This window comes from Aquarana catesbeiana, linkage group LG13 (genome assembly GCF_042186555.1).
Source record: "Aquarana catesbeiana isolate 2022-GZ linkage group LG13, ASM4218655v1, whole genome shotgun sequence".
Lineage (NCBI taxonomy): Eukaryota > Metazoa > Chordata > Amphibia > Anura > Ranidae > Aquarana > Aquarana catesbeiana.
Window position 1 is genome coordinate 68,953,634 of NC_133336.1, and position 21,886 is coordinate 68,975,519.

The following is a 21,886-nucleotide window of genomic DNA, read 5'->3' on the forward strand; positions in this document are numbered from 1 at the left end:
AGTGTGTATAAAGGAATAAGGGGACGTGAAGGGACCTCTAACCACCAGTGGATCCAAAGGTTGAAAACAGATGTATCCTTACCAGACGCGTTGGACCTCCTTTATAGCAAGGTCTTAGAAGCATACAGATTTAGCCCTCTGCAGGGACAGGAGGTGACAGCTCACCACACGACCGGAGATGATTCCGACACTTCCGCATTGATGTAAATACTCCCTCGTTTAAGAAGGGGAGAAAAAGAAACTCCAATAGTGTAGTAGATAAAAAAGGGAATTTTATTGCCTCAGACAACTAGGCATCATACAAAAACATCCAAAATATAAAAGCCGGCAAAATATAAAAACAGCAGAGACGCCCGTGCTAAATTACATGGGGCTCTATGGCGATCTGGCATACACTGCGTAGCCACGCCCTACATGTTTCGTGATAGGTCACGTCTTCAAAGGGGCACGGGTGACGCAGTGAACCATCGCCATTTATAAATGGCGATGGTTCACTGCGTCGCCCGTGCCCCTTTGAAGACGTGACCTATCACGAAACATGTAGGGCGTGGCTACGCAGTGTATGCCACTTCCTGATTCCTTGTCTAGGTAAAGATGATGAAGTGTCAACCACCCGTTGTCCCTTGGGATAACCACATCACACATCCTATGAGGTGATGTTTCTGTGCAGAGACCCAAGGTGTGTCTTGTGTGCAATCTCATGCATGCAAAAGAGAGTTGCAGGTCTTTGCCAGGTTCTGACTTGAAGCATTCTGAGTCACTATTCTTTTAGGCACATTTGCTGCCATTTTTCTTCTGTGGTGGGAAGCTGAGGGTCCTTTCACACCACACTGCTCAACAAAACTTTCCCCAATGTATCAAGAATGCAAGTACCTTGATGTTCATGTGCACAAAGTGGTCCCCATATTTCACTTATGGACATTTATCTTTGTACATTATATTCAAATTAATTGTACACTTGTTTTAGTCATATTTTATATTTAGCGCTGCACTTTACTTTACCATTACTAGTATAAATACAATATATAAATAAAACTTCCAGAAATCTATCCCATAGATGCTATAACTTTTGCGCAAACCAATCAATATACGCTTATTGGGATTTTGTTTTACCAAAAACATGTAGCAGAATACATATTGCCCTAAATTGATGAAGAAATTCAATTTTTATTTCCATTTTCTATTGTATGTGTCTTGGAGCAGAAAGTAAAAAAATATTGTTTTTTGTTTTTTTTTAACTGTAGGTCGTTTTTTGTTTATAGCGCAAAAGATAAAAACTGCAGAGGCGATAAAATACCATCAAAAGAAAGCTCTATTTGTGGGGAAAAAAAGGACATCAATTTTTTTTATGTACAGTGTCGCATGACCGCACTATTATCAGTTAAAGTAATGCAGTGCCGTATCGCAAAAAATGGCCTAGTCAGGAAGGGGGGGAGGTAAATCTTCCGGAGGTGAAGTGGTTAAGGAAACGCACATGTACACAACATTGTGATGTGAATGAGGTACATAGAAACTTGTTTTCTAAATGCCCTTGCAGTGACCTGCGTTAATCAGGTGCCGATGAATGCAGGTCACTGCACATGGTGCGAACGGTTTGCTGGTCATTTTCTCTGTCTTTGAGGGGAAGATGCTGGTGAAAAAAGAAACCTTCTACTTCTCATAGACCTTGTAGGGTTAATCTCCTCTAGGAGCTGAGAGGATGGACAATAATTACACTCCTAGCTTGCTAGGTTTCCATGGCGGTGGGTGAAAGAGAGGCTTGGTTCACAGGAACTGCCATTTCCAGGCAGCTGTGAAACCAGGCCTCTCCTCCTACATTCTTTATCTTCTCAATGAATTGATGTCATTGCTTGTTCTGTTTCCATGGTGGTGAATGAAAGAGAGGCTTGGTTCCCAGGAAAAGGCAGCATTGAAGCCAAGCCTTTTCTCCTCTCTGTCTTTTCAATGAGTTCATGTAGAAGCGTGGATAGGTAAGTATAAAACTCTGGACTGTGCAGCGGGGCGGGGGGAATATAAAGGATAATTCTATGATAGCACAATTAGCCATAAAGACGAACTAGTCCTCCATTTGTTCAATAAAAAAAATGCACATTTTAACATTTTTGCATTGAAGCCTGCAGAGCATTGCAACTGCAATCAGTTTGTCATAGGCGCAATACACAGACTCCTGCATTGTTTACATCCCGGCCCTATAGGGTTTCCACCTCATCCCTTTAAACCTGAACACATATTAATTACACAGGTTCTGTGGCTGATTAAGGTGGTAATTAAACTCACTTGGTGCTTTATCTGCATTTAATTAGCCTCAGAACTTGTGTAATTCAAAGGTGTTTGGGTAAAGGAATAAGGTGGCAACTCTACGGCCCTAGGGGAGCGTTGGACCTCCTGTTTTGGGGCTGGAGGGAATAAGCACTGGACTACAAGTGTGTTGACTAAGGATGAGCTCCGGCGTGTTCGCCCACTCCAAGTGCAGAGCCCACCAGGAAGTTGGCACGGCGCTGCGCTAATCACAAGCAGTGAGACATTTCCCGATCTCTGCAGCCGCACATCGGGTAAATGTCTCACTGTCTGTGATTAGCGCAGCGCCGAGACGACTTCCTGGCGGGCTCTGCACGTGGAGTGTGTGAACACGCCGGAGCTCATCCTTAGTGTTGACGTCCCTGAACGTGTGCCGGCCAGGGATGTTCTCAGGCAGGGGCACTTGCCCCTTGCATACATGCAGCTTCAGGACAGGGAATACCCCGGCTAGTTATGATTGGTTGTCTGCAGTGACAGCTTCCTGGCAGGATATCTCAGGAGGGTTCGTACTTGTGTCCGAACCTGCTTGAGCTCACCCCTTGTGCAGGCACATTCTGTGAGTCCCCCTGCTGTTGTGGAAGATGGAACTTGCAGTCTTCCTATTCCCAGCATTCCTGTGAATGGATGACATGGCTGGGCAGGCAGAGGCATGCACAGCCCCGCTAAATTTTAAAAACAGTTCATTGTTGCAGGGAGAAGCAACTCGCAATTTAGGTAAGTGGAGGGGAATTTGGAGGTGGGGGTTGGGGAATGCAACCATGTTTCATGTTGCATACTAAAAATGGGTGTAACATGAAACATGGTCCCAAACAGGGAGGAGCTCAGCTAGGTTCGTTTACAAACATGCCTGAGCTATCCCGCCAGGAAGCTGTCAAAGCAGACAGCTAGAGATAGGCTTAGGCATGTTCTGGATCCTAGTTCCAACCCACCTGCCTAATCCCACCAGGAAGCCGACACTACACACCGTTAATCACAGGCATTGAGACATTTCCCAGTTTGTGCAGTTGCGGACTGGAAAATGCCCCACTTCCAGGCAGGATTGGGCAGGTGGGTTGGGACTAGGATCACGAACGTACCTAAGCCCATATCTATGGACAGCCAATTATAAGTGGCAGAGGCATTCCCTGCCCTACAACTGCACATTTGCAGGGGGCATGTATACATGTGACTGCAGGGAATGCCTCCTCCATCTATGAATGGCTGTTTGTTTTGGCAGCTTCCTGGCAGGACTTAAGTCTGAACATTCCTGAGCTCATCCCTGGTCCCAAAGGTGGACTAAGCCTTTAAAGCCTACGTTTTAGTCTAAATTACACACATAAAATCAACACAAGGAACATAACTTGCATTTAGTAAGATGTGTCCCTTGTTCTGATTCTTCTTGGTTTAGGAGAAAATTTTGTATTTCCTACCTCTCCACCTCTGCCGCCATAATCTTCTGGTGGGATCAGGAGCTCTCAACAAGAGAGATTGCATATGCTTACCCTTTCTGCCCCGCTGTGCCATTCATAGAAGAATCACTACAGCTTCACCCGTTCAACATTCACACCGGGACGTGGTTTGGGAAAGGTGCATTCCATGTATGTTTTTCCCCCATGTGACTGCGCTGCCCTTGCAAGAAGTATGCGGGTGCCAATTATTATTAATGGCATCCCAAATGCATCTTGCAAACGCAGTGCATTTTCAGCCACTAAACCACATGGTACTTCAGTACCATTCATTTTGGTGCGGTTCAGTTTGCAAAAGTAGTGCTTGCACTACAGTCTGCACATACCAGTGTGTTTTGCAGCCCGTGGGCTGTCAAAACTGGAATGCGAGGGGTTGCACGGAAACGCTCAGAGTGTGAACCAGCTCTGAATGATACAGAATTTCTAAATGGGGGATGGGTGGGTGATTGATAGCTCCGCCCTCTCTCTGAAATCAAATTTGGATTTCGGGCCAGTTCACACCATAGAAACGCAGTCTGGATGCGTTCCAGATGCTTTTCTGCATGCGTGTTTTTGGTGTGTTCCAGTGCATTTTTTCCCCTCTTTTAACCTTAGATAAGGACGTGTGTTCCAGTGCGTTTTTGTTGCGTTTAGGTGTGTTCCGGTGTGTCCAGTGTAGGAAAAATGTAGCATGTTCTAATTTTTTTTTTTTTTGGAACTGCCACCCACTGGAACGCACTTGAATGGCAAGCACCGGTGTGAACTGTGCCATTGAAAACCATATAAGCTACTTTACATGCGTTTTTGATGCAAAAAAAAAACACACTGGACTGCATGTTGTGTGAACTGGCTCTTACCAAAAGTATGTAGTTTGGGGACCTATCTAAACTTTATCAAATCAAGTTATATACAGTCAGACAGGCCCTTGTAATACATGGTAATTGGTAGATCCAAAGGAGATTGTACAACCAGGTTGTAACATGTGTTATATGCTTAAAGCTGACTTTTTTGCTATACAGCGCCAAAGACATAACTTACATATAATGAAGTGTTTACCATGCCCGATTGGATACTGCATAATGTACAAATCCTTGATTTTACACAACGCAGATCTTCCAGCACTGTGGTGGGTAACATCAACTTCTGTGAGTGTGAAGGAATTGCACCATATTTGAGACCCTTCCACTGTTTCTTCATAGAACCCGTAGTATTTATTTTCCAGAACGCAAAGCATTCTGTGAATGGAGCCTGGGAGTATGAATGACAGGATCTGCCTCCTCCAATCACAGAAGACTTGGCATACAAAATATATAGTTCAATATATAGACAATCTGTAGGTTGTTCACCACTGTCCCTGTGCCCATTCTGGAGACTTATGATCCCCTCCTCCTTCAGGTGGGTGGTTTCAGACAGCACGGGTGGGGTAAAATCCCCTAATGGGGGTCCCGACAGCAATTAAAACCTGACAAGCCTTGTCCACTCCATCCAAAGTTATACTGCATGCAAATTTTCCATTTGTTTGCAGCTAGTTCCACATCTAAAATGGTTGGAGTTAGGGGCTATGCACTGCTCGCAGTGCTGATCTTGCATTATTACATAGACATGGTAAACAAAAAATAATTATTATTGACAGTTAAAGTGCCTTTTTCCTATGACCCCCAACCTGAACCACCATGTATGCTAATATTGCTATGGCTAAAGAGCCAATGCGTGTTCTTGGTGAAATCCTTATTATGATTGTGTAAGCGACTTGTGAATACTCCTCTTGGTCTGATGTAGCTGAAATGTTTTGTTTTCTCATTCACAGTGACAGGAGGGTAACCTGTTTTGCTTGTTCTTGCTGAGAGACAGAACACAAATCTATGTAGAGCTCTGTAACCAAGGAGGAAATGGCGGCACAGAAAAGTGTAAAGAAAGTCACCAAAGATCCCCGAGTACAAGATGGGCATCACCATATCACATGGACCCTGGCTGTGTTCATGTGTGTGCTGGGAGTGTACATTAAAACCATACACCCGTCTGTGCCTGGCGGAGATTCAGGTACGGCGAATGCTTAGTATAAGTATAGGGGTGTATGTCTGGGAATGTATGTTTGCCAAAAAAACATGTGAATATAGGCAGCTTCCTCCCACAGTGCAGTGCCTGAGTAACCTATCACCAGCCCCAGACATTGTCACATGGGAGGTGGGCCTAGGGTTGCCACCTCATCCCTTTAAACCCGAACACATATGAATTACACAGTTTCTGAGGCTAATGTAATTCAGATAAGTCACCAAGTGAGTTTAATTACCACCTTAATCAGCCACAGAACCTGTGTAATGCATATGTGTTCGGTTTTAAAGGGATGAGGTGGCAACCATAGGTGGGCCTATGGCTATGCAAATACTAGTTTTGAGAAAGTCGGTATTTGCATATTTAGTTCAGGAGGGCTTTTGGTGGCTTTGGAGGGATTGTTTATCCCAGTTTCTATTTTATACAGCTGGAAGTACAGTGAAAAGTGAAGTGAAAATACATTCACTTAAAAAAATAATTGCCAACTTTTTATTTCCACCTATCTCCTTGTTTTTTCAGAAGGTGCTTAGCCTTGACTGACTGTTAATCTTTTACATCTATATCAGGTGGATTCTCCTATTTTGATGTTGGGTGAAACTGCCATGATGGCATACTTCCCAACTTTTTGAGATGGGAACGAGGGACACCTATTAGCAAACGTATGTAAACAGAGGACATACCCTCTTAAAAGAGAATTTAAAATAAAAATGATTAGTTAAACCCACAAGTCCTTCCTTTTTTTTTTTTTTTTTTACCACTACTATTCCTTTGTATTGGTTTTTGAAATTTACAAATGCAGCAATTTAGAAATGAGATGAAAGGTTTAGCACTGGGGAACACTTTTTGGAAAATAAAAAGTGCATTTTATATACTATATACTGTAGATCTGACCAAAATGAGGGACAGAGGGACAGTCCTTTGAAATCGGGGACAATTGGAAGCTATGTGATAGGCCTAGTTTAGATATTTGCATGCAATTTGAAAAAAAAAAGTATATCTCTGCAATGTCAGTGAGAGGCCCATGGGCCCTCACGATGATGCAGCGCTAGGCCCGCCCTCCTCCTTTTTTCTTAATGAAGTACTATACCTCCTGGGATATGTGATGTGCATATCCCAGGAGGCACAGCATAATGCAATCATTTGCCTAGGCGAATAGCGTGTATTGGGGGGTGGGCCGAACGTTTTCTCCCCCCCCCCCCCCCAAAAAAGAGAAATTTTTTAAAAAATGCGCTCTGCATGAACAGGAGGGGAGGATGGGTGGAGAGGAGGCAAATTGTGCTTGAGGCTGAAGATCTGCGTTAACTTCCTGTTGTGAGCTTTGCTGCCCTGAAATTTAAACAGTGTTGTCAGCTCTGACCAATTATGTTATGCCGGACTACAATACAGCTCCCTCTCATTGTCTCCATAACATAAGGGGAAGGTGTTCTGTAGTCCAACAGAAGAAAGCTCAGGCAGAAGAGTCCAGAACTTATGTAAGGTTTAAGTTGTAATCTCTATTACCAAAAGCTGTATTTTTTCGTGACTAGAGCATATCGATGCATCGATGCCCCAGGCCACATTTAGCAGTGTCAGTGTGTTCTGGTGTACTATAACTCTTTAGCCAGATACAGTATAAGGTTTTTATTTGGAACATTGTGAGCCTTTTTCTGTGGGGCTTGCAATGTACACAATGTACAAACACATACTTGTGTTTGTGCTGGTCTACAGGTCTGCAGATGTCCTGCCAGTGTCTGCCAGGTCCCAGATACCTGGAAGAGACATCTGCCCATGCACCTAATTTTATAAGATGGTGGCACAGAAGAGGAGTGAGAGGAAGGCATTCATGCAGCTGTTAAGCTATGCTTTGGAGTCCTTTCACACTGGGGTGCGAGCGCTCGTTTTAGTGGCGCTTTACTGGCGGGAGCGGGGCACTTTTAACCCAAAGAAGGGGTTAACAAAGGGTTTTGCAGGCGATTCGGCAGCGCTGCCCATTGATTTCAATGGCAGGGATGGTTTAGGAGTGGTGTATACACCACTCCTGCACTGCCCCAAAGACGCTGCTTGCAGGACTTTTTTTTCGGTCCTGCAAGTGCACCGCTCCAATGTGAAGGCACTCGGGCTTTCACACTGGGGAGGCTTGAGAGACGCTTTTCAGGTGCTATGTTTAGCGCTAAAACAGCTGAAAAGCGCCTTCAGTGTGAAAGGGGTCTTAAGGTAAGGGTCAGTGTGTTTTAGGGAAGACAAAAATAAGCTTTTTAATTTAGTGTCAGTATTAGGGATGGGCCGAATGGACCCCTGTTCGGTTCACATCAGAACTTTCGAACACTGCAAAAGTTCGTACTAGAATATCGAACCCCATTAAAGTCAATTGGACCTGAATGTCAAAAATCAAAAGTGCTCATTTTGAAGACTTGTATGCAAGTAATTGGGCATACAATGGTTATAGGGGTCCGGGTCCTGCCCTGGGGGACATGTAAAAGTTTGTGAAAAACATCATTTTTAAATGAGCAGTGATTAATTAATTTTTTTTTTTTTTTAAAGTGAAAGCATAACAATGAAAAAATCCTCCCAATATAGTGCCTAGGGGGTCCCCTTAGTCTACCTGTAAAGTGGCAGATCTGTATCATGTCTAGAATCTGCTGCAGCAATAATTGCATTTATAAAGCCAAAAAAAAAATGACATTTTCCCTGCAAGCTGCCTTTATTTTGCTCAGTAACAGCTGGGGAGCCAATGTATATGATGAGGCCACAATGTAGTGCACTGGGAACAAGATTAGAGATTTTTTGGATAAATTCTGGTGTCACTTTGGATAGAAGTAATGGGTGAGTAAAAATTGGTCTTTGGGTGTCGGTGGCACCTTCCCAATGTAACCCTATAGAGGTACTCTTGATGAAAGCAAGAATTGGCCTTGCTGTAAAAAATTGCAATGATATGCACCCGTCAAACAGGTGCTGAAAAATTGGTCTTTGGGTGGCCCCAAGTCAGTATAGGTTACTGTCAGTGTGTTTTAGCTAAGATTAAAACGCAAAAAGCACTCTATTGTTTTTGAGCCCTAATATAGATCGAAACAACAAACTACAGTATCTAAGTAAGTACACCCCTCACATTTTTGTGAATATTTTATTATATCTTTTCATGTGACAACACTGAAGACATTACACTTTGCTACATGTAAAGTAGTGAGTGTACAGCTTGTATAAGTGTAAATTTCCTTTCCCCTCAAAATAATAGCCACTGTGCTGCAGCTCAGTTTTAATAATAATAATAATAATAATAATAAAAATGCCATAAAACTATCCCCTATTTTTTAGACACTATAATTTTTGCGCAAACCAATCAATATATACGCTTATTGCGATTTTTAAATAAAAAAAAAAAAAAAAAAAAACCCAAAATGTAGAATAATACATATCGGCCTAAACTGAGGAAAAAAATATATTTTTTATATATTTTTGGGGCATATTTATTATAGCAAAAAGTAAGAAAGTAAGAAACACCGCAGAGGTGTGTATAGAGCTGTGTAAGACTGTCTCAGTATTAGAATTCTTACAAAAGGGTGCAGACATGGGTCTTGCAGTCAGCACTCTTAAAGTGCAAGTGGCCGCATTGGGGGTTTTCTTTGAGAGGCCAATTTCTTCAGAAATTTTGGTCACGAGATTTTTCAAGGTACTTACCAGATCTAGATCAGCTCCGGCTAAGCATTTTCCCAAATGAGATCTCTCAGTGGTTCTGCAAGCCCTCACAAAGGAACCGTTTGAACCACAACAAGCAGTCTCTTTAAAGAAACTGTATTTCTAGTTGCAATCACATCTGCAATAAGAATCAGTGAACTGCACACGCTATCGGTTAAAGAACCGTTTTTGTCCAGTTATCCAGATAAGATTGTACTTAAAGCGTTTGTTAACCCAAAAAAAAAAAAAAAAAATGTAGATTCTGCTCGCTTAAAGCAGATTACACAGCACAGTGCTTGTGCTATGTAATCTTCCCCCCTCTAAACTGTACAAAAAAAAAAAACACTAAACCTACCACTTCAGACCACAATAACCAGGGCAGCTCCGCCCTGATCACCGTGGTCAAAGTACCTCCCTGCATGATGGGCTACCTGCTCTCTGCTCTCCTCTCTCCCCCCTTACCAACTCCTTCCTCCCCTGTCAGCGCCCTCTGTCTGTCTCTGGCTCGGCCCCACCCCCCCGCCACTATTATTTTAATATTAAAATATTAAATTTGTCACTGCCAGCCTCTCTATTAGAGGCTGGCATAGCACACTGTGTATGTTTTATTTAAAAATGAGCGCTGTAAATACTGAATATCAGCTGTCTTCAGGCCGGTCACGTGGCTCGCGGCCGCTTTCCATCTCCGATGGGTGCCTTCTGCGGAGGAGACGAGCGGCTACGTGATCTCCCTCTGACGTCAGAGGGAGATCATGGCACCTCCCACAGAAGACATCTATCAGAGCTGGAAAACGGCCGTGAGTAATGAGACCGGCCTGAAGACAGCTGATATTCAGTATTTACTGTGCTCATTTTAAAATGCAAGATACACAGTGTGCTATGCCAGCCTCTAATAGAGGGGTTGGCATAGACTTTTAATAATGCCTTAACAAACACTTTTTAAGACAGATCCAGGTTTTTTGCCAAAAGTAGCAACGTTTCAGAACCGGTCGCAGGAGATCATCCTGCCAACCTTTTGCTCAAACCCTTCAGGGGAAAAGGAAGGTCAGTTTCACAACCTGTATGTGAGATGAACCCTATTACATTATCGGGAAGTAACAAAAGATTTCAGGTCCTCTGAGTCGTTATTTGTTGTTTTTTTTCTGGAAACAAAAAGGGCCACCAAGCATCAAAGGGGTCAATTGCTAGATGGCTTAAATCGGCTATTTTGGTAGCCTACTCTCAGATGGGATTATCTTCCCTGCTGGGAATTCGAGCACACCCTACAAGGGCTCAAGCCACTACATGGGTAGAAAAAGCTGGTGTCACCCCAGATCAAATTTGTAAGGCGGCTACGTGGTCAAGTTACTTAACGTTTGTCCGTCATTACAGACTGGATCTTCTGTCAGCAGGTCAAGAGGCTTTATCTTTTCTCAGCAGGTCAAGAGGCTTTATCTTTTCTCAGCAGGTCAAGAGGCTTTATCTTTTCTCAGCAGGTCAAGAGACTGGATCTTTTCTCAGCAGGTCAAGAGACTGGATCTTTTCTCAGCAGGTCAAGAGACTGGATCTTTTCTCAGCAGGTCAAGAGACTGGATCTTTTCTCAGCAGGTCAAGAGACTGGATCTTTTCTCAGCAGGTCAAGAGACTGGATCTTTTCTCAGCAGGTCAAGAGACTGGATCTTTTCTCAGCAGGTCAAGAGACTGGATCTTCTGTCAGGCTTTTGGCAGAAAGGTCCTGCAGGCTGTGGTCCCTCCCTAGTTGGGAAGTCTCGTTTATCCTCTCAGGTGCTGTCCTGAAAGAAGTTTAGGGAAAATTCAAGTTAGACTTACCGGTAACTTGTTTTCCAGGAGTCTTTCAGGACAGCAACCACCCGCCCTATTGTTTTTTATGCTGTGACTAACCATATTATGATTATGTGTTCCAGCTTGGGGCCGGAGGTTCTCTACTACTACTACTACTACTACTACTACTGGTAACATGTAGGAAGGAGCATCCTTTTAAAGTTCGGTGGAAGGCGTGTTTCCTGTTTGGCAAGGGGGGGGAGCCACTCTCTCAGGTGCTGTCCTGAAAGACTCCTGGAAAACAAGTTACCGGCAAGTCTAACTTGAATTTTCAGATCCTCAGAGAGTTCTTCGCCATGAGGTGCCACGTTGAACTTCCAGTGACCAGCATGAGAGAGTGAGAGCGATAACACCACATTTAACACACCTGCTCCCCATTCACACCTGAGACCTTGTAACACCAACGAGTCGCATTACACCAGGGAGGAAAAATGGCTAATTGGGTCCAATTTGGACATTTTCACTTAGGGGTGTACTCACTTTTGTTTCCAGTGGTTTAGACATTATTGGCTGTGTGTTGAGTTATTTTGAGGGGACAGCAAATTTTACACTGTTATACAAGCTGTACACTCACTACTTTACATTGTAGCAAAGTGTCATTTATTCAGTGTTGTCACATGAAAAGATATAATAAAATATTTACAAAAATGTGAGGGGGTGTACTCCCTTTTGTGAAATACTGTAAATATACATTTGTGGTATCATTATTAGTGGGATCCTTTTTTTTTTTTTTTAGTTGTTCTTTGATCTAAGGTTATGATAATGGCAAGAAATATACTACATAATTTTTTGGCTATTTTGGGTCCGTTTTTCTTTAATGATAAAATAAAAACCTGGAGATATCCATTAACATTTACCATCAAATCAAGGCCCAATTTGTCCTAAAAAAACACAAGGTATGATTCATTTGGATAAACCAAATAGTTCCAACCCCATAGGGAGTTAATAGACACAGCCTGTTATTGTTTCTCTCAAAGTGTCGGCTGTTTGTAAACAAAGCCATGTAATCAATATAATTGGCTGGTTTAGTGATCACATAATCAGAAACCATGCTGATTGGTTCTTAACTGCTGTATCTGACAGAAATGCTAACTGAGCATGGGGGCATCTTGTTGAAAAATGGTAATAAGTAAATTACTTTTGGGAAGCCAAACAAAGGTACTTGTGATGTTCTAAACGCATAAACATGCATGGGTATGCAGTCTAATCATCAGACTTGACCACTCTCAGGCCTTATCAAATGCTCTAAGGTACATTGTGTTAAAATAGCCCATTCAAAAGAATTGATGGCCATCATACCAGAAAATACAAGAAATCGCATATGCAGCATTTGTTCTGATGCAATGCCGCATGGTATATGGTTTACTATTCACTGTGGTGTGCTGCAATGCATGTGTGTTTGTGTCTTCTGACCATCAACTATTACCTATAGATGGATTTATAATGTAGTGAACTCTATGAATAGGATTAGACCAGCTTTGGCTGGCCTTGCCAAATAATCATTGTGATGGCACTCCATGAGAATACATCTGTAAAAAGAAAATATTAAATGTTGGTACTAAAACTTTTGTCTTTTTTTTTTTTTTTTTTTGGGGTGGGGGTAGAAGGGGGTAGAAGGGGGCAGAAGGCCCATGGAATTTTCAAAAACAAAAGTAATATACTCATTTACCTAATATATTAACATTTCGATTATGACTATTGTGGATAGGGATAAGGGTTAGGCTTATGCCGCGTACACACGGTCGGAATTTCCGATAACATATGTTCGATGGGAGCTTGTTGTTGGATATTCCGAATGTGTGTGGCTCCATCGAACATTTGTTGTAGGAATTTTCGACACCAAAAATTTGAGAGCTGGTTCTCAAATTTTCCGACAACAAAATCCATTGTTGGAAATTCTGATCGTGTGTACACGATTCCAACGCACAAAATTCCACGCATGCTCGGAATCAAGCAGAAGAGCCGCACTGGCTATTGAACTTTTTTCTCGGCTCATCGTACGTGTTGTACGTCACCACGTTCTTGACTTTCGGAATTTCCGACAACGTTTGTGCGACCGTGTGTATGCAAGACAAATTTGAGCCATCATCCGTCGTAAATAAATCCAGGATTTTGTTGTCGGAATGTCCGATCACGTGTACGCGGCATTAGGGGTAATGGTATAGAAAGAGTGGCAACCATCCCAAACTATAGCTGGCCTTTGCAGTAAGGTACACATGGAAGGGAAATGAACATCACAAACAACAGATTTCCCAGCACACTTACCTGCCAGCCTGCAAAGCAACCACATTGGCCCTGGCTAACAATTTACATTAAAAACAGAGGCTTTTGTTTGCACACATTTGCAAATATATGCGTAAGCTGCAGTGCCTTAGTCACAGCTCCTCTGTATACTGCTGTCCTAACTCTATAACTTTCAGAGCCTCCATAGTAGGATCACATATAGAAGTGGATAGATTAAGGGCAGGTGTGCTTGGAGGGAGCCCACCCCTCCATAAGGGCACAGGGATGCCCAGCAAAAGCACAATGGCAGCGAAGACATCCAGTGCATCCCCGCACCACCATCCAGCTCATTGCAATCTCCAGCCAGGGTTATTGCTGCCTCTGACTCTTTCCTCACCACTTCAGCTGTGTTCAAAGACCTTTGTGTAAGTGCAGAGTTTTGCTATTAAAATAAACTTTACTTATTTTGATCCAACGCCTTAGTTACCGTCTGTGTTTGCTCTGAGGATCTTCCCCTGATCTCCTTTTTTTTTTTTTTTTTTTAAATCAAGATTTGCGGATCATATATCTAAATTTTGTGTCTTCATCCATTCATTACATGTTAGCTGCATATATATTATTAACTCTTTACAGCCACTTCAAAAGTTACCCACAATTTTCTTCTACAATCCCTTGTGATCGCTTGAGTGAGTGTCTTATGGCATATTTTGTCTTTGGTTCCCAACCTATAGCTAGCCTTTGAAATAAGGTGAACATAGAAGAGCAACACACATCACAAAAAACCAAAAGATTTCCCAGCACACTTGCCAGCCTGCAAAAGAACTAATTTGTCTAACAATTTATGTTAAAAACAGAGGGTTTTATTTGCATATATATGCGTAGGCTGCAGTGCCCACGTCAAGGCTCCTCTGTAAACTGAAGTCCTAACTCTGTCATATTTCAGAGTCTTCTCTGAGGTCAGCACACCTCTCTATATTTATTATATTGCAGCATACCAATTCTTCGATGTGGTGGCTGCATTAGTTTTATTTTTTAGGCTTTCTTTTTTTTATTTTCATCTAGGGATCCGGCCAGTAGGTCTGTTGCAGTTGCAGGGATAACACAAACCATTTAACATTGGCAAGGGTTCTTAAAATGATCAGCCTTTTATTTACTTTTGTAAAACCTTTATCCCAAAAGGGGGGAAAAAAATCTGTAACTGATTATAAAGTGTGAGCTGGAGTTTGGATTCAATTTGTTATTGTATTTAAATCCACTAGTACATCTAACACCCCCCCCCCCCCAGACTGCCAATGCTGCTGTTCAAAGGTGCCCCCTGTGCGCCTTCATCCAGAGAGGGGGCATGCTAGTACAGGAGGTGCATTTACTGCCTAGATCAGCGGGTTTAAACAGAGAGGAAAACTAATAAAGCCACCACATCTAAGGTTTGGTAAGCTGCAATGTGTTACATTTTTTGTTTCGGGTTTAATACTGCATTAGGGTAGGTGAAAATGTTATGTTAGGGTTTATGTTATCAAGGGTTGGGTTAGGTTATGGCCAGGTTGTGGTTATGATAAGAGGTAATGGTTAGGGGGTTTTAGTTTTATGGTTATTTTAAAGGTTATTTAAAGGTTATTATAAATTAATTATCGTATTGGTTACAATTGTTACCCCTGCCAAAACATCATGTCCTTATAGGTGTCAATGCCAATCACATACTGGGGGCAATTTTTTTTTTTTAAGTAGTATATTCACGTTAAGCAAGCCTTCACTAAGCTGCATAGCTGCGGGCCCTGTGGAGTAATTCATTCTCAAAGTTCACAGCAAAAGCACTTAAGTCATCCTCAAGGTGGCTCAGTTCATCTTGCTCTCCAATCCGAGTTTACCTGATATCTTTTCAGATTAAAAATTGAAAGGCTGCTGAGTCACTGCTGGCAGAGGGGAGCAGATGAGCTGCGCTGCCGAATTAAAGTGGTTGTAAAGGCTTAAGGTTTTTTATCTTAAAGTATTCTGTGCATTAAAGTGGTTGTAAACCTCAGACATGAAATATGAACAAAGAATATCCATCTATATGGTGCATTTGTCTCAATTCAGAGCACTAAGTATCATTTCTGTCTGCTGATTCATTTTTCTGCTATCAACAGACAGCCTCAGCTCTGTTCCTGTGTGCTGTGTGAAGGGGGGTGTGTCCCTTCCCTCCAATCAGCTCTGAGAACGAGCCTTGATCTATTAATTCGAATTCTTTTCCAAACAAGGGGGATTGGTTTGTTATATACCAGCACACACCAGAAGATCTTATTGATACTAATCTGCCCCGTGTTCACATTTTCTTAAGCTGGTCACTCACTGTCTATGTGTGATGCAATCTGATCAACTATCCCTGCATTAGGGATTGATTTTGCTCAGTTAAGCAAATCGTTTGATAGACTTTGCACACACATTTTAGACAGAGGATATGTTTACCCGTCCCCCTGAGTTTATGCCCATGGGCTTTGTATGTGCTACATTTTTAATGTTTGAATAACAATGTTATTGCGGTGTCAGGGGGAGGTTTATCATTTATATTTTCTGTTGTAATCATTTTGAGTCCAATAAACATAATCTTTTTTTGATAGCATACGGTCTGGGGTTACTATATACCGACTGCCTGGGAACTCTTCCCAATTTTTTTTGCATATTTTATTTCTATTATTGCAGAAGACACACTGGGGTGGATTTACTAAAACTGAAGAGTGCAAAATCTGATGCAGCTCTGCATAGAAACCGATTGGCTTCCAGGTTTTTTTTTTGTCAAAGCTTAAATGAAAAAGCTGAAGTTAGAAGGTGATTGGCTACCATGCACAACTGCACAAAATTATGCACTCTCCAGTTTTAGTAAATCAACTCTATTGCATGTGAGCGATGAGTGGAGGGTGAATTGGCGTTGCCTAAGTCTGGTGTCTAATATTCAAAATTTAAAATTAAAATAAAGTAAAAAGGTATTTATATATGACATGTACTGTCTCTTTTTAAATGACAAATGCTATAAAGTGCACAGTCTCAATCATGCTATATCTAAAACCATAAATGGCTAATGGAAATTACATCAATGGAAAATGAAATACATAATATAACATGAAAAACTATAATAAAGTGCTCAGCGTGCTTTATGTGCAACAAAAAGTCCATATAAAAAGCCAGAAATCAGTCTGTGACAAAACCAAAATGTTCCAAGGTGCAGTCAGAAAACCACAGTTCATAAATCCACATAGGTGGTCTTATTGAAAAGTGACTTGTGCTTGAATAAATCATATCACTGGGGAAGGTTGAGTGAAATTCCACACGTGTTCCCCCCTCAGATCCACACTCACCAGAAAGATGTACCCCTGCAGGGGTGAAAAACATCACGCTTCAACTCTTTATCCAGTGTCTCCTTCTCCTCCGCGGTGGATCCAGTCAAAGGGTACATTCACTTAAGGATGGGTGGAAAGAAAGACATCTCGTAGTATAAGTCCGTAAACCAAGTTTATTAAAGTAAAAAAGTTTAAAAATGCACTCTCGATAGTGCTGCGGGGTCAATACAGTTGAATAGCAGTGTGTCGGGGACACCTTGCGTTCCACAGACCAAAATCTTCAAAACCGGAACTGATGTAATGATGCTACAAGCTCTGTCTGGAGCTGGGCTGGGAGGAGCTTGTAGCTTCATTACGTCACTTTCGGCTTTGAAGATTCTGGTCTGTGGAACGCAAGGCGTTCCAGACCCAACTGCTATTTATCTGTATTGACCCCGCAGCACTATTGAGAGTGCATTTTAAACTTTTTTTACTTTTAATAAACTTGGTTTAGGCTGGTTTCACACTACTGCAAATTGGATGCGGAGCAATTCGCAATAGTGGGAGATTGTGACCGGCTCTTTATGGAGGCGGTTCACACATCTCTACAGCGGCTCCGGTGCGAATTTGCACAGGGGTCCTGTGTGTCTTTTGGTCTGTTTCAGGTCCAAATTTAGCCCAAAATTTGGGCAAAAATCGGACCCAGAACGGGGACGCACCGGACCCCTGCTGTGTGCTGCTCTGGCGTGCAGTGTGAACCCAGCCTTACGGACTTATACTATGAGATGCCTTTCTTTCCACCCATTCTTATGTGAATGTACCCTTTGACTGGATCTACCACGGAGGAGAACGAGACACTGGATAAAGAGTTGATCCTAGCGTGATGCTTTTCACCCCTGCAGGGGTACATCTTTCTGTTGGGTTTGGATCTGAGGGGGGAGCACGTGTGGAATTTCACTCAACCTTCCCCAGTGATATGATTTATTCAAGCACAAGTCACTTTTGAAAAAGACCATTTATGTGGATTTATGAATTGTGTTTTTTTTTAACTGCACCTTGGAACATTTTGGTTTTGTCACGGAATGATTTCCATTTCCGGCTTTTTATATGGACTTTTTGTTGCACATAAAACACGCTGAACACTTTTTATTATAGTTTTTCATGTTATATTATGTATTTCACTTTCCATTAATGTAATTTCCACTATCCTTTTTAATGGTTTTAGATATAGCATGATTGAGATTTGTGCACTTTATAGTATTTGCATTTGTCATTTTGTAATTTTAAAGAGACAGTACATGTCATATATAATTTTATTTATTTTTATTATTTATTTTGAATATTAGACACTAGACTTAGTGCCAATTCACCCCCTTCTCATCTCTCATCTCATCTCTCACCAATTACTTCACTTATCCCACATGGGATTTTGTTGGGGTGAGCAGCAGCCACACTTCTATTACCGTAGCGCGGAATATAACATTTATTTCAAATTTTTCCATTGCACGTCTCTTCTGCAATAAAGAGCCTGCTTGCGCATTGGACTTTGGTTTTGTTTTAAATGACTACAGTGCTTCAGCTGTATAGGTGGACTGCAGAAGACCAAGGTGATTTCATGCTGAAAACTGCATCAGTGTGAAATAAAACTTCAACTGCTGTCCCCTAAAAAATGCTGGGCTGTCACCTGATCTGCATACTCATTTCCTGGTCACTGACTCCAGAACATGGAAACCATTGGATCAATAGGGCAGCCAGGCAACTAGTATTTTTTGTAAGTAAAGGCCAGCGGTGCAGCCTTTGTCATTCTCGCAGCACACTTCTGCATGGACAGACCCTTTAAATAAGCCAATGCGTGTTGTGCAAGACTGATTGAACTGCCCAGAGTAGACAGCCTTTGTCATTTTCCGATATTCAAGTCTACGTCTAGTGAGCAAACTGTTCTGTCTCCCACTGTAATAATGCTAAAAAGGTTTTTTTTTTTCTCGAAGGCAACAAAAAAAATCCATAAAATGATTTAATGCTTGTTTTTGTTATGTTTGATTTATTCGTAGGGAGCAGTTTTTTTTTTTTTTTTTTTATTTGGGGGGCAGTGGGGCTATACTGTGTGATTGATGTGTTGGAGATCTTTGTGAATATATAACAACAGCGCTCCGCCACAAAAAAAAATATTACAGTATGTCAATATTCACAGTGGACAGAATAGCAAGCCACAGTGGTGTTTTCAGAGGTAATGATTAACATTACGCTTATTTAAATAATGCATAATTACCACAGAGAGAAAGACTTAACCTGGAACGAGTCTTTAGAGAAAATTGTAGCAAGTGTATTGTTTACTTACATTAGTCTAAAATGTCTGCAGCCACTTCCCAGGCTGACGGATAATTATTGCCTGTAGCACTACGCAGTCTGGATGGCAAGTTCCAACCAGGCTTGGTGTGATCTTTCATTTTTGCTTCACTTTTATAACTAGAAGAGATTGCTATTTTATTATTATTTTTCTTGCACGTGATTACTCCTTCTTTTTTTTTTTTTTTAGGTACTGTATAGTTTATATATTGGAAATTATTTCTGTTTTAAATGAGCCATTCTCAAAGCCAGGCTCTGTGGAATCCTGGGGTTCCTCCAGAGGTTGCTAGGGGTTCAGTGAGCTGTGGCTAATTGACCTCTCATCTGAGAGTACTTGCATAATTTTGTGGCCAATGCCACTTGGCATAGTCAGCAGTAAGACATCAGCTATCTTCTTATCAGTCTGTAAGGTTGGCATTCTTACATTGACCATCACTGTAAGGGGCATTATTTTCACTGACCCCCAAAGAAATGGTATATACCTTCAACTGACCTCCAGAGGTTGCTAGGGGTTCATTGAGGTGTGGCTAATTGACCTCTCATCTGATCATACCTGCATATTTCCACAGCCAATATCTCTTGGCAGACAGTGACATGACACCAGTGATCTTCTTAGCGTATTGCAAACATGTCATTCTTCCCACTGACCTCCAATATAAGGCACGTTTTTCCTCTCACTGAATAGATGTAAGAAGTCCCCTCTCTCACTGACTATAATGTATGGCATCACTGACCACACATCTAAGGTGACCTTTCAGTGAACAGTAATGTGAGAAGGCATTTCTCCACTGGCCACCAATGTAAGAGTCTATCTGTGGTTCTTTTGTGACATTTTTAGTTTTATGCTTATACTGTTTTACATACCTGCTCTGTGCAAGGCTCCCCCTCGTTGAGTGCCCCCCCATAGCAAGCCCATGCTATGGGGGCAGTCAATGGGACACACAGAGCTTGGGTCAGTCCCACCACTCCACCCCCTCCCTTCTGGCTATGATTGACACTCCCGCTGCTGTGTCTCCAGCCAATGAAGAGGCAGAGACCCGGGAGAGCAGCGGCTCTCGTGCACATCGCTGGATCACGATCGAGCTTGGGTAAGTATTGGGGGGGGGGGGGGGTCTGGGAGGGGAAGCTGCATGCAAAAACTTTTTTTACCTTCTGCCTCTAGAACCACTTTAATTTTGGGATTATTATTGAAGGTTGTTAAAAATTATCTACCTTGGATGTCAGATACTAGAAGTATGCCAAATTCATTATTCTTTTTTATTTAATATATCTGAAAATTACTGAACACGCTAATGTATCGCAAACTGTAGATATAATTTTTAGCAGGGGTTCCCTGAGATCTTAAAAATATTTCAAAGGTTCCTCTGGGGTAAAAGGGCTGTTTTAAATTGTTTCTAAAACCAAGAATATTCAAGCTTACCAGTCCTTATATGTGTTGGCTGCATTTATTATTTTTCCCCAGGAATTTCTTATTTTATTTTTATCTGCTGATCATACCAGTAACACACTTGCAAAGTGCACAGTCCATTTTTCTCTAGTTAATCTACCCCATTGTCACTCTAGCAAGGACTACGGAGCACCCCCCTCCTCTACATAAATTTGAGGGAGGTGTTTTGTAGTTCATGGAAATGGCAGGGAACAATGCTAATGAGAACAGTCAACACAGGCAGAAAGCATATCAGCTCACCAGACTTTTGGCAGGAATAACTGAGATTTTTGCACATATTGAACATGTACAATGATACACTTTCAATGGTATATTTAACAGACCAAAAGGGAGCAAATAATAGAAGTTATTTGGTAAGGTTTACATAAACCTACATATACCTAAAACTATATTTTAGAGACTACAAGTAAACACTTCATACTCCTAATTATATTACTGAAACCTGGCCCACATTTGTAGTTAGACATGTGCAATTAGTTTCAGTCCAAATATAAATTCGGACATGTTTTTGGTTATTTGGAGAGTCGGATGTATACAAATCTGTAAAATGAAATAGTAATGAATTTAGTTGAAATTCGTTTAATTTCATTTCGTATATTCGTTTTCTAACGAATTCCAAATTTTCGGAACAATTCTAATTCGGATCAGTCCAAAAATGATTGACTGATTCTAATTCTGTGTGATGAATAGCTGGTTGTTAACCCCACGCTAAAATAATAATAATTAAAAAAAAAAACGGCATGGGCCCCCCCCCCCCCCAAATCCATACCAGACCCTTATCTGAGCATGCAGGCCAGAAAAAGAGGGGACGATCGAGCGAGGCCCCCTTCAAAGCACCTTTTGATGCCTATTCCCCACAACCCTGGCTGGTGGTTGAGGGGGTCTGCGAGTGGGGGACTTATCAGTATCTGGAAGCCCCCTTTAACAAGATGGCCCCCAGATCCTGGCCCCTCCCATGTGAATGAGTAGGGGTAAATAGTACCCCTACTCATTCACCAAAAAAGTGTCAAAAGTAAATAGAAAAGACAACCCGTTTTGACAAGCCCTTTATTAAAAAAATAAAAAAGTCCCCCAGTGTAGATCCATCGTCAATCATGACGCCCGCAGCCACCGCCGACCCCCCCCCCCCCAAAAAAAAATGAAAAAAGACATCCAGTCCCAACGAAGGCTCCACCGTCTGGCAGTTCTTAAATAGCTAAGGAGCAGGGCCACCTGGCGACGTCACGTCTTGAGACGCCATCGACCCAGCATGCCCTGGTCAATGAAGGCTCTTTACCAACCAGCTATTCTTTACACAGAATTCAAATCTTTCCGAAAAATTGGAATTCATCAAA

The 21,886-nt window shown here is 41.9% G+C and overlaps 1 protein-coding gene across 1 annotated transcript in view; it reads left to right on the top strand.

The window, feature by feature from the left end:
- The first annotated feature begins 1,833 nt into the window (after positions 1 to 1,833).
- The window catches only part of TMEM260 (transmembrane protein 260), a 164,510-nt gene continuing 144,457 nt past the window's right edge, over positions 1,834 to 21,886 (top strand). The window contains exons 1-2 of the mRNA XM_073610421.1: positions 1,834 to 1,970; positions 5,530 to 5,762. Coding sequence (XP_073466522.1) covers positions 5,612 to 5,762 — 151 coding nt within the window. The 5' untranslated portion in view covers positions 1,834 to 1,970; positions 5,530 to 5,611. The remainder of the gene's footprint in view (positions 1,971 to 5,529; positions 5,763 to 21,886) is intronic.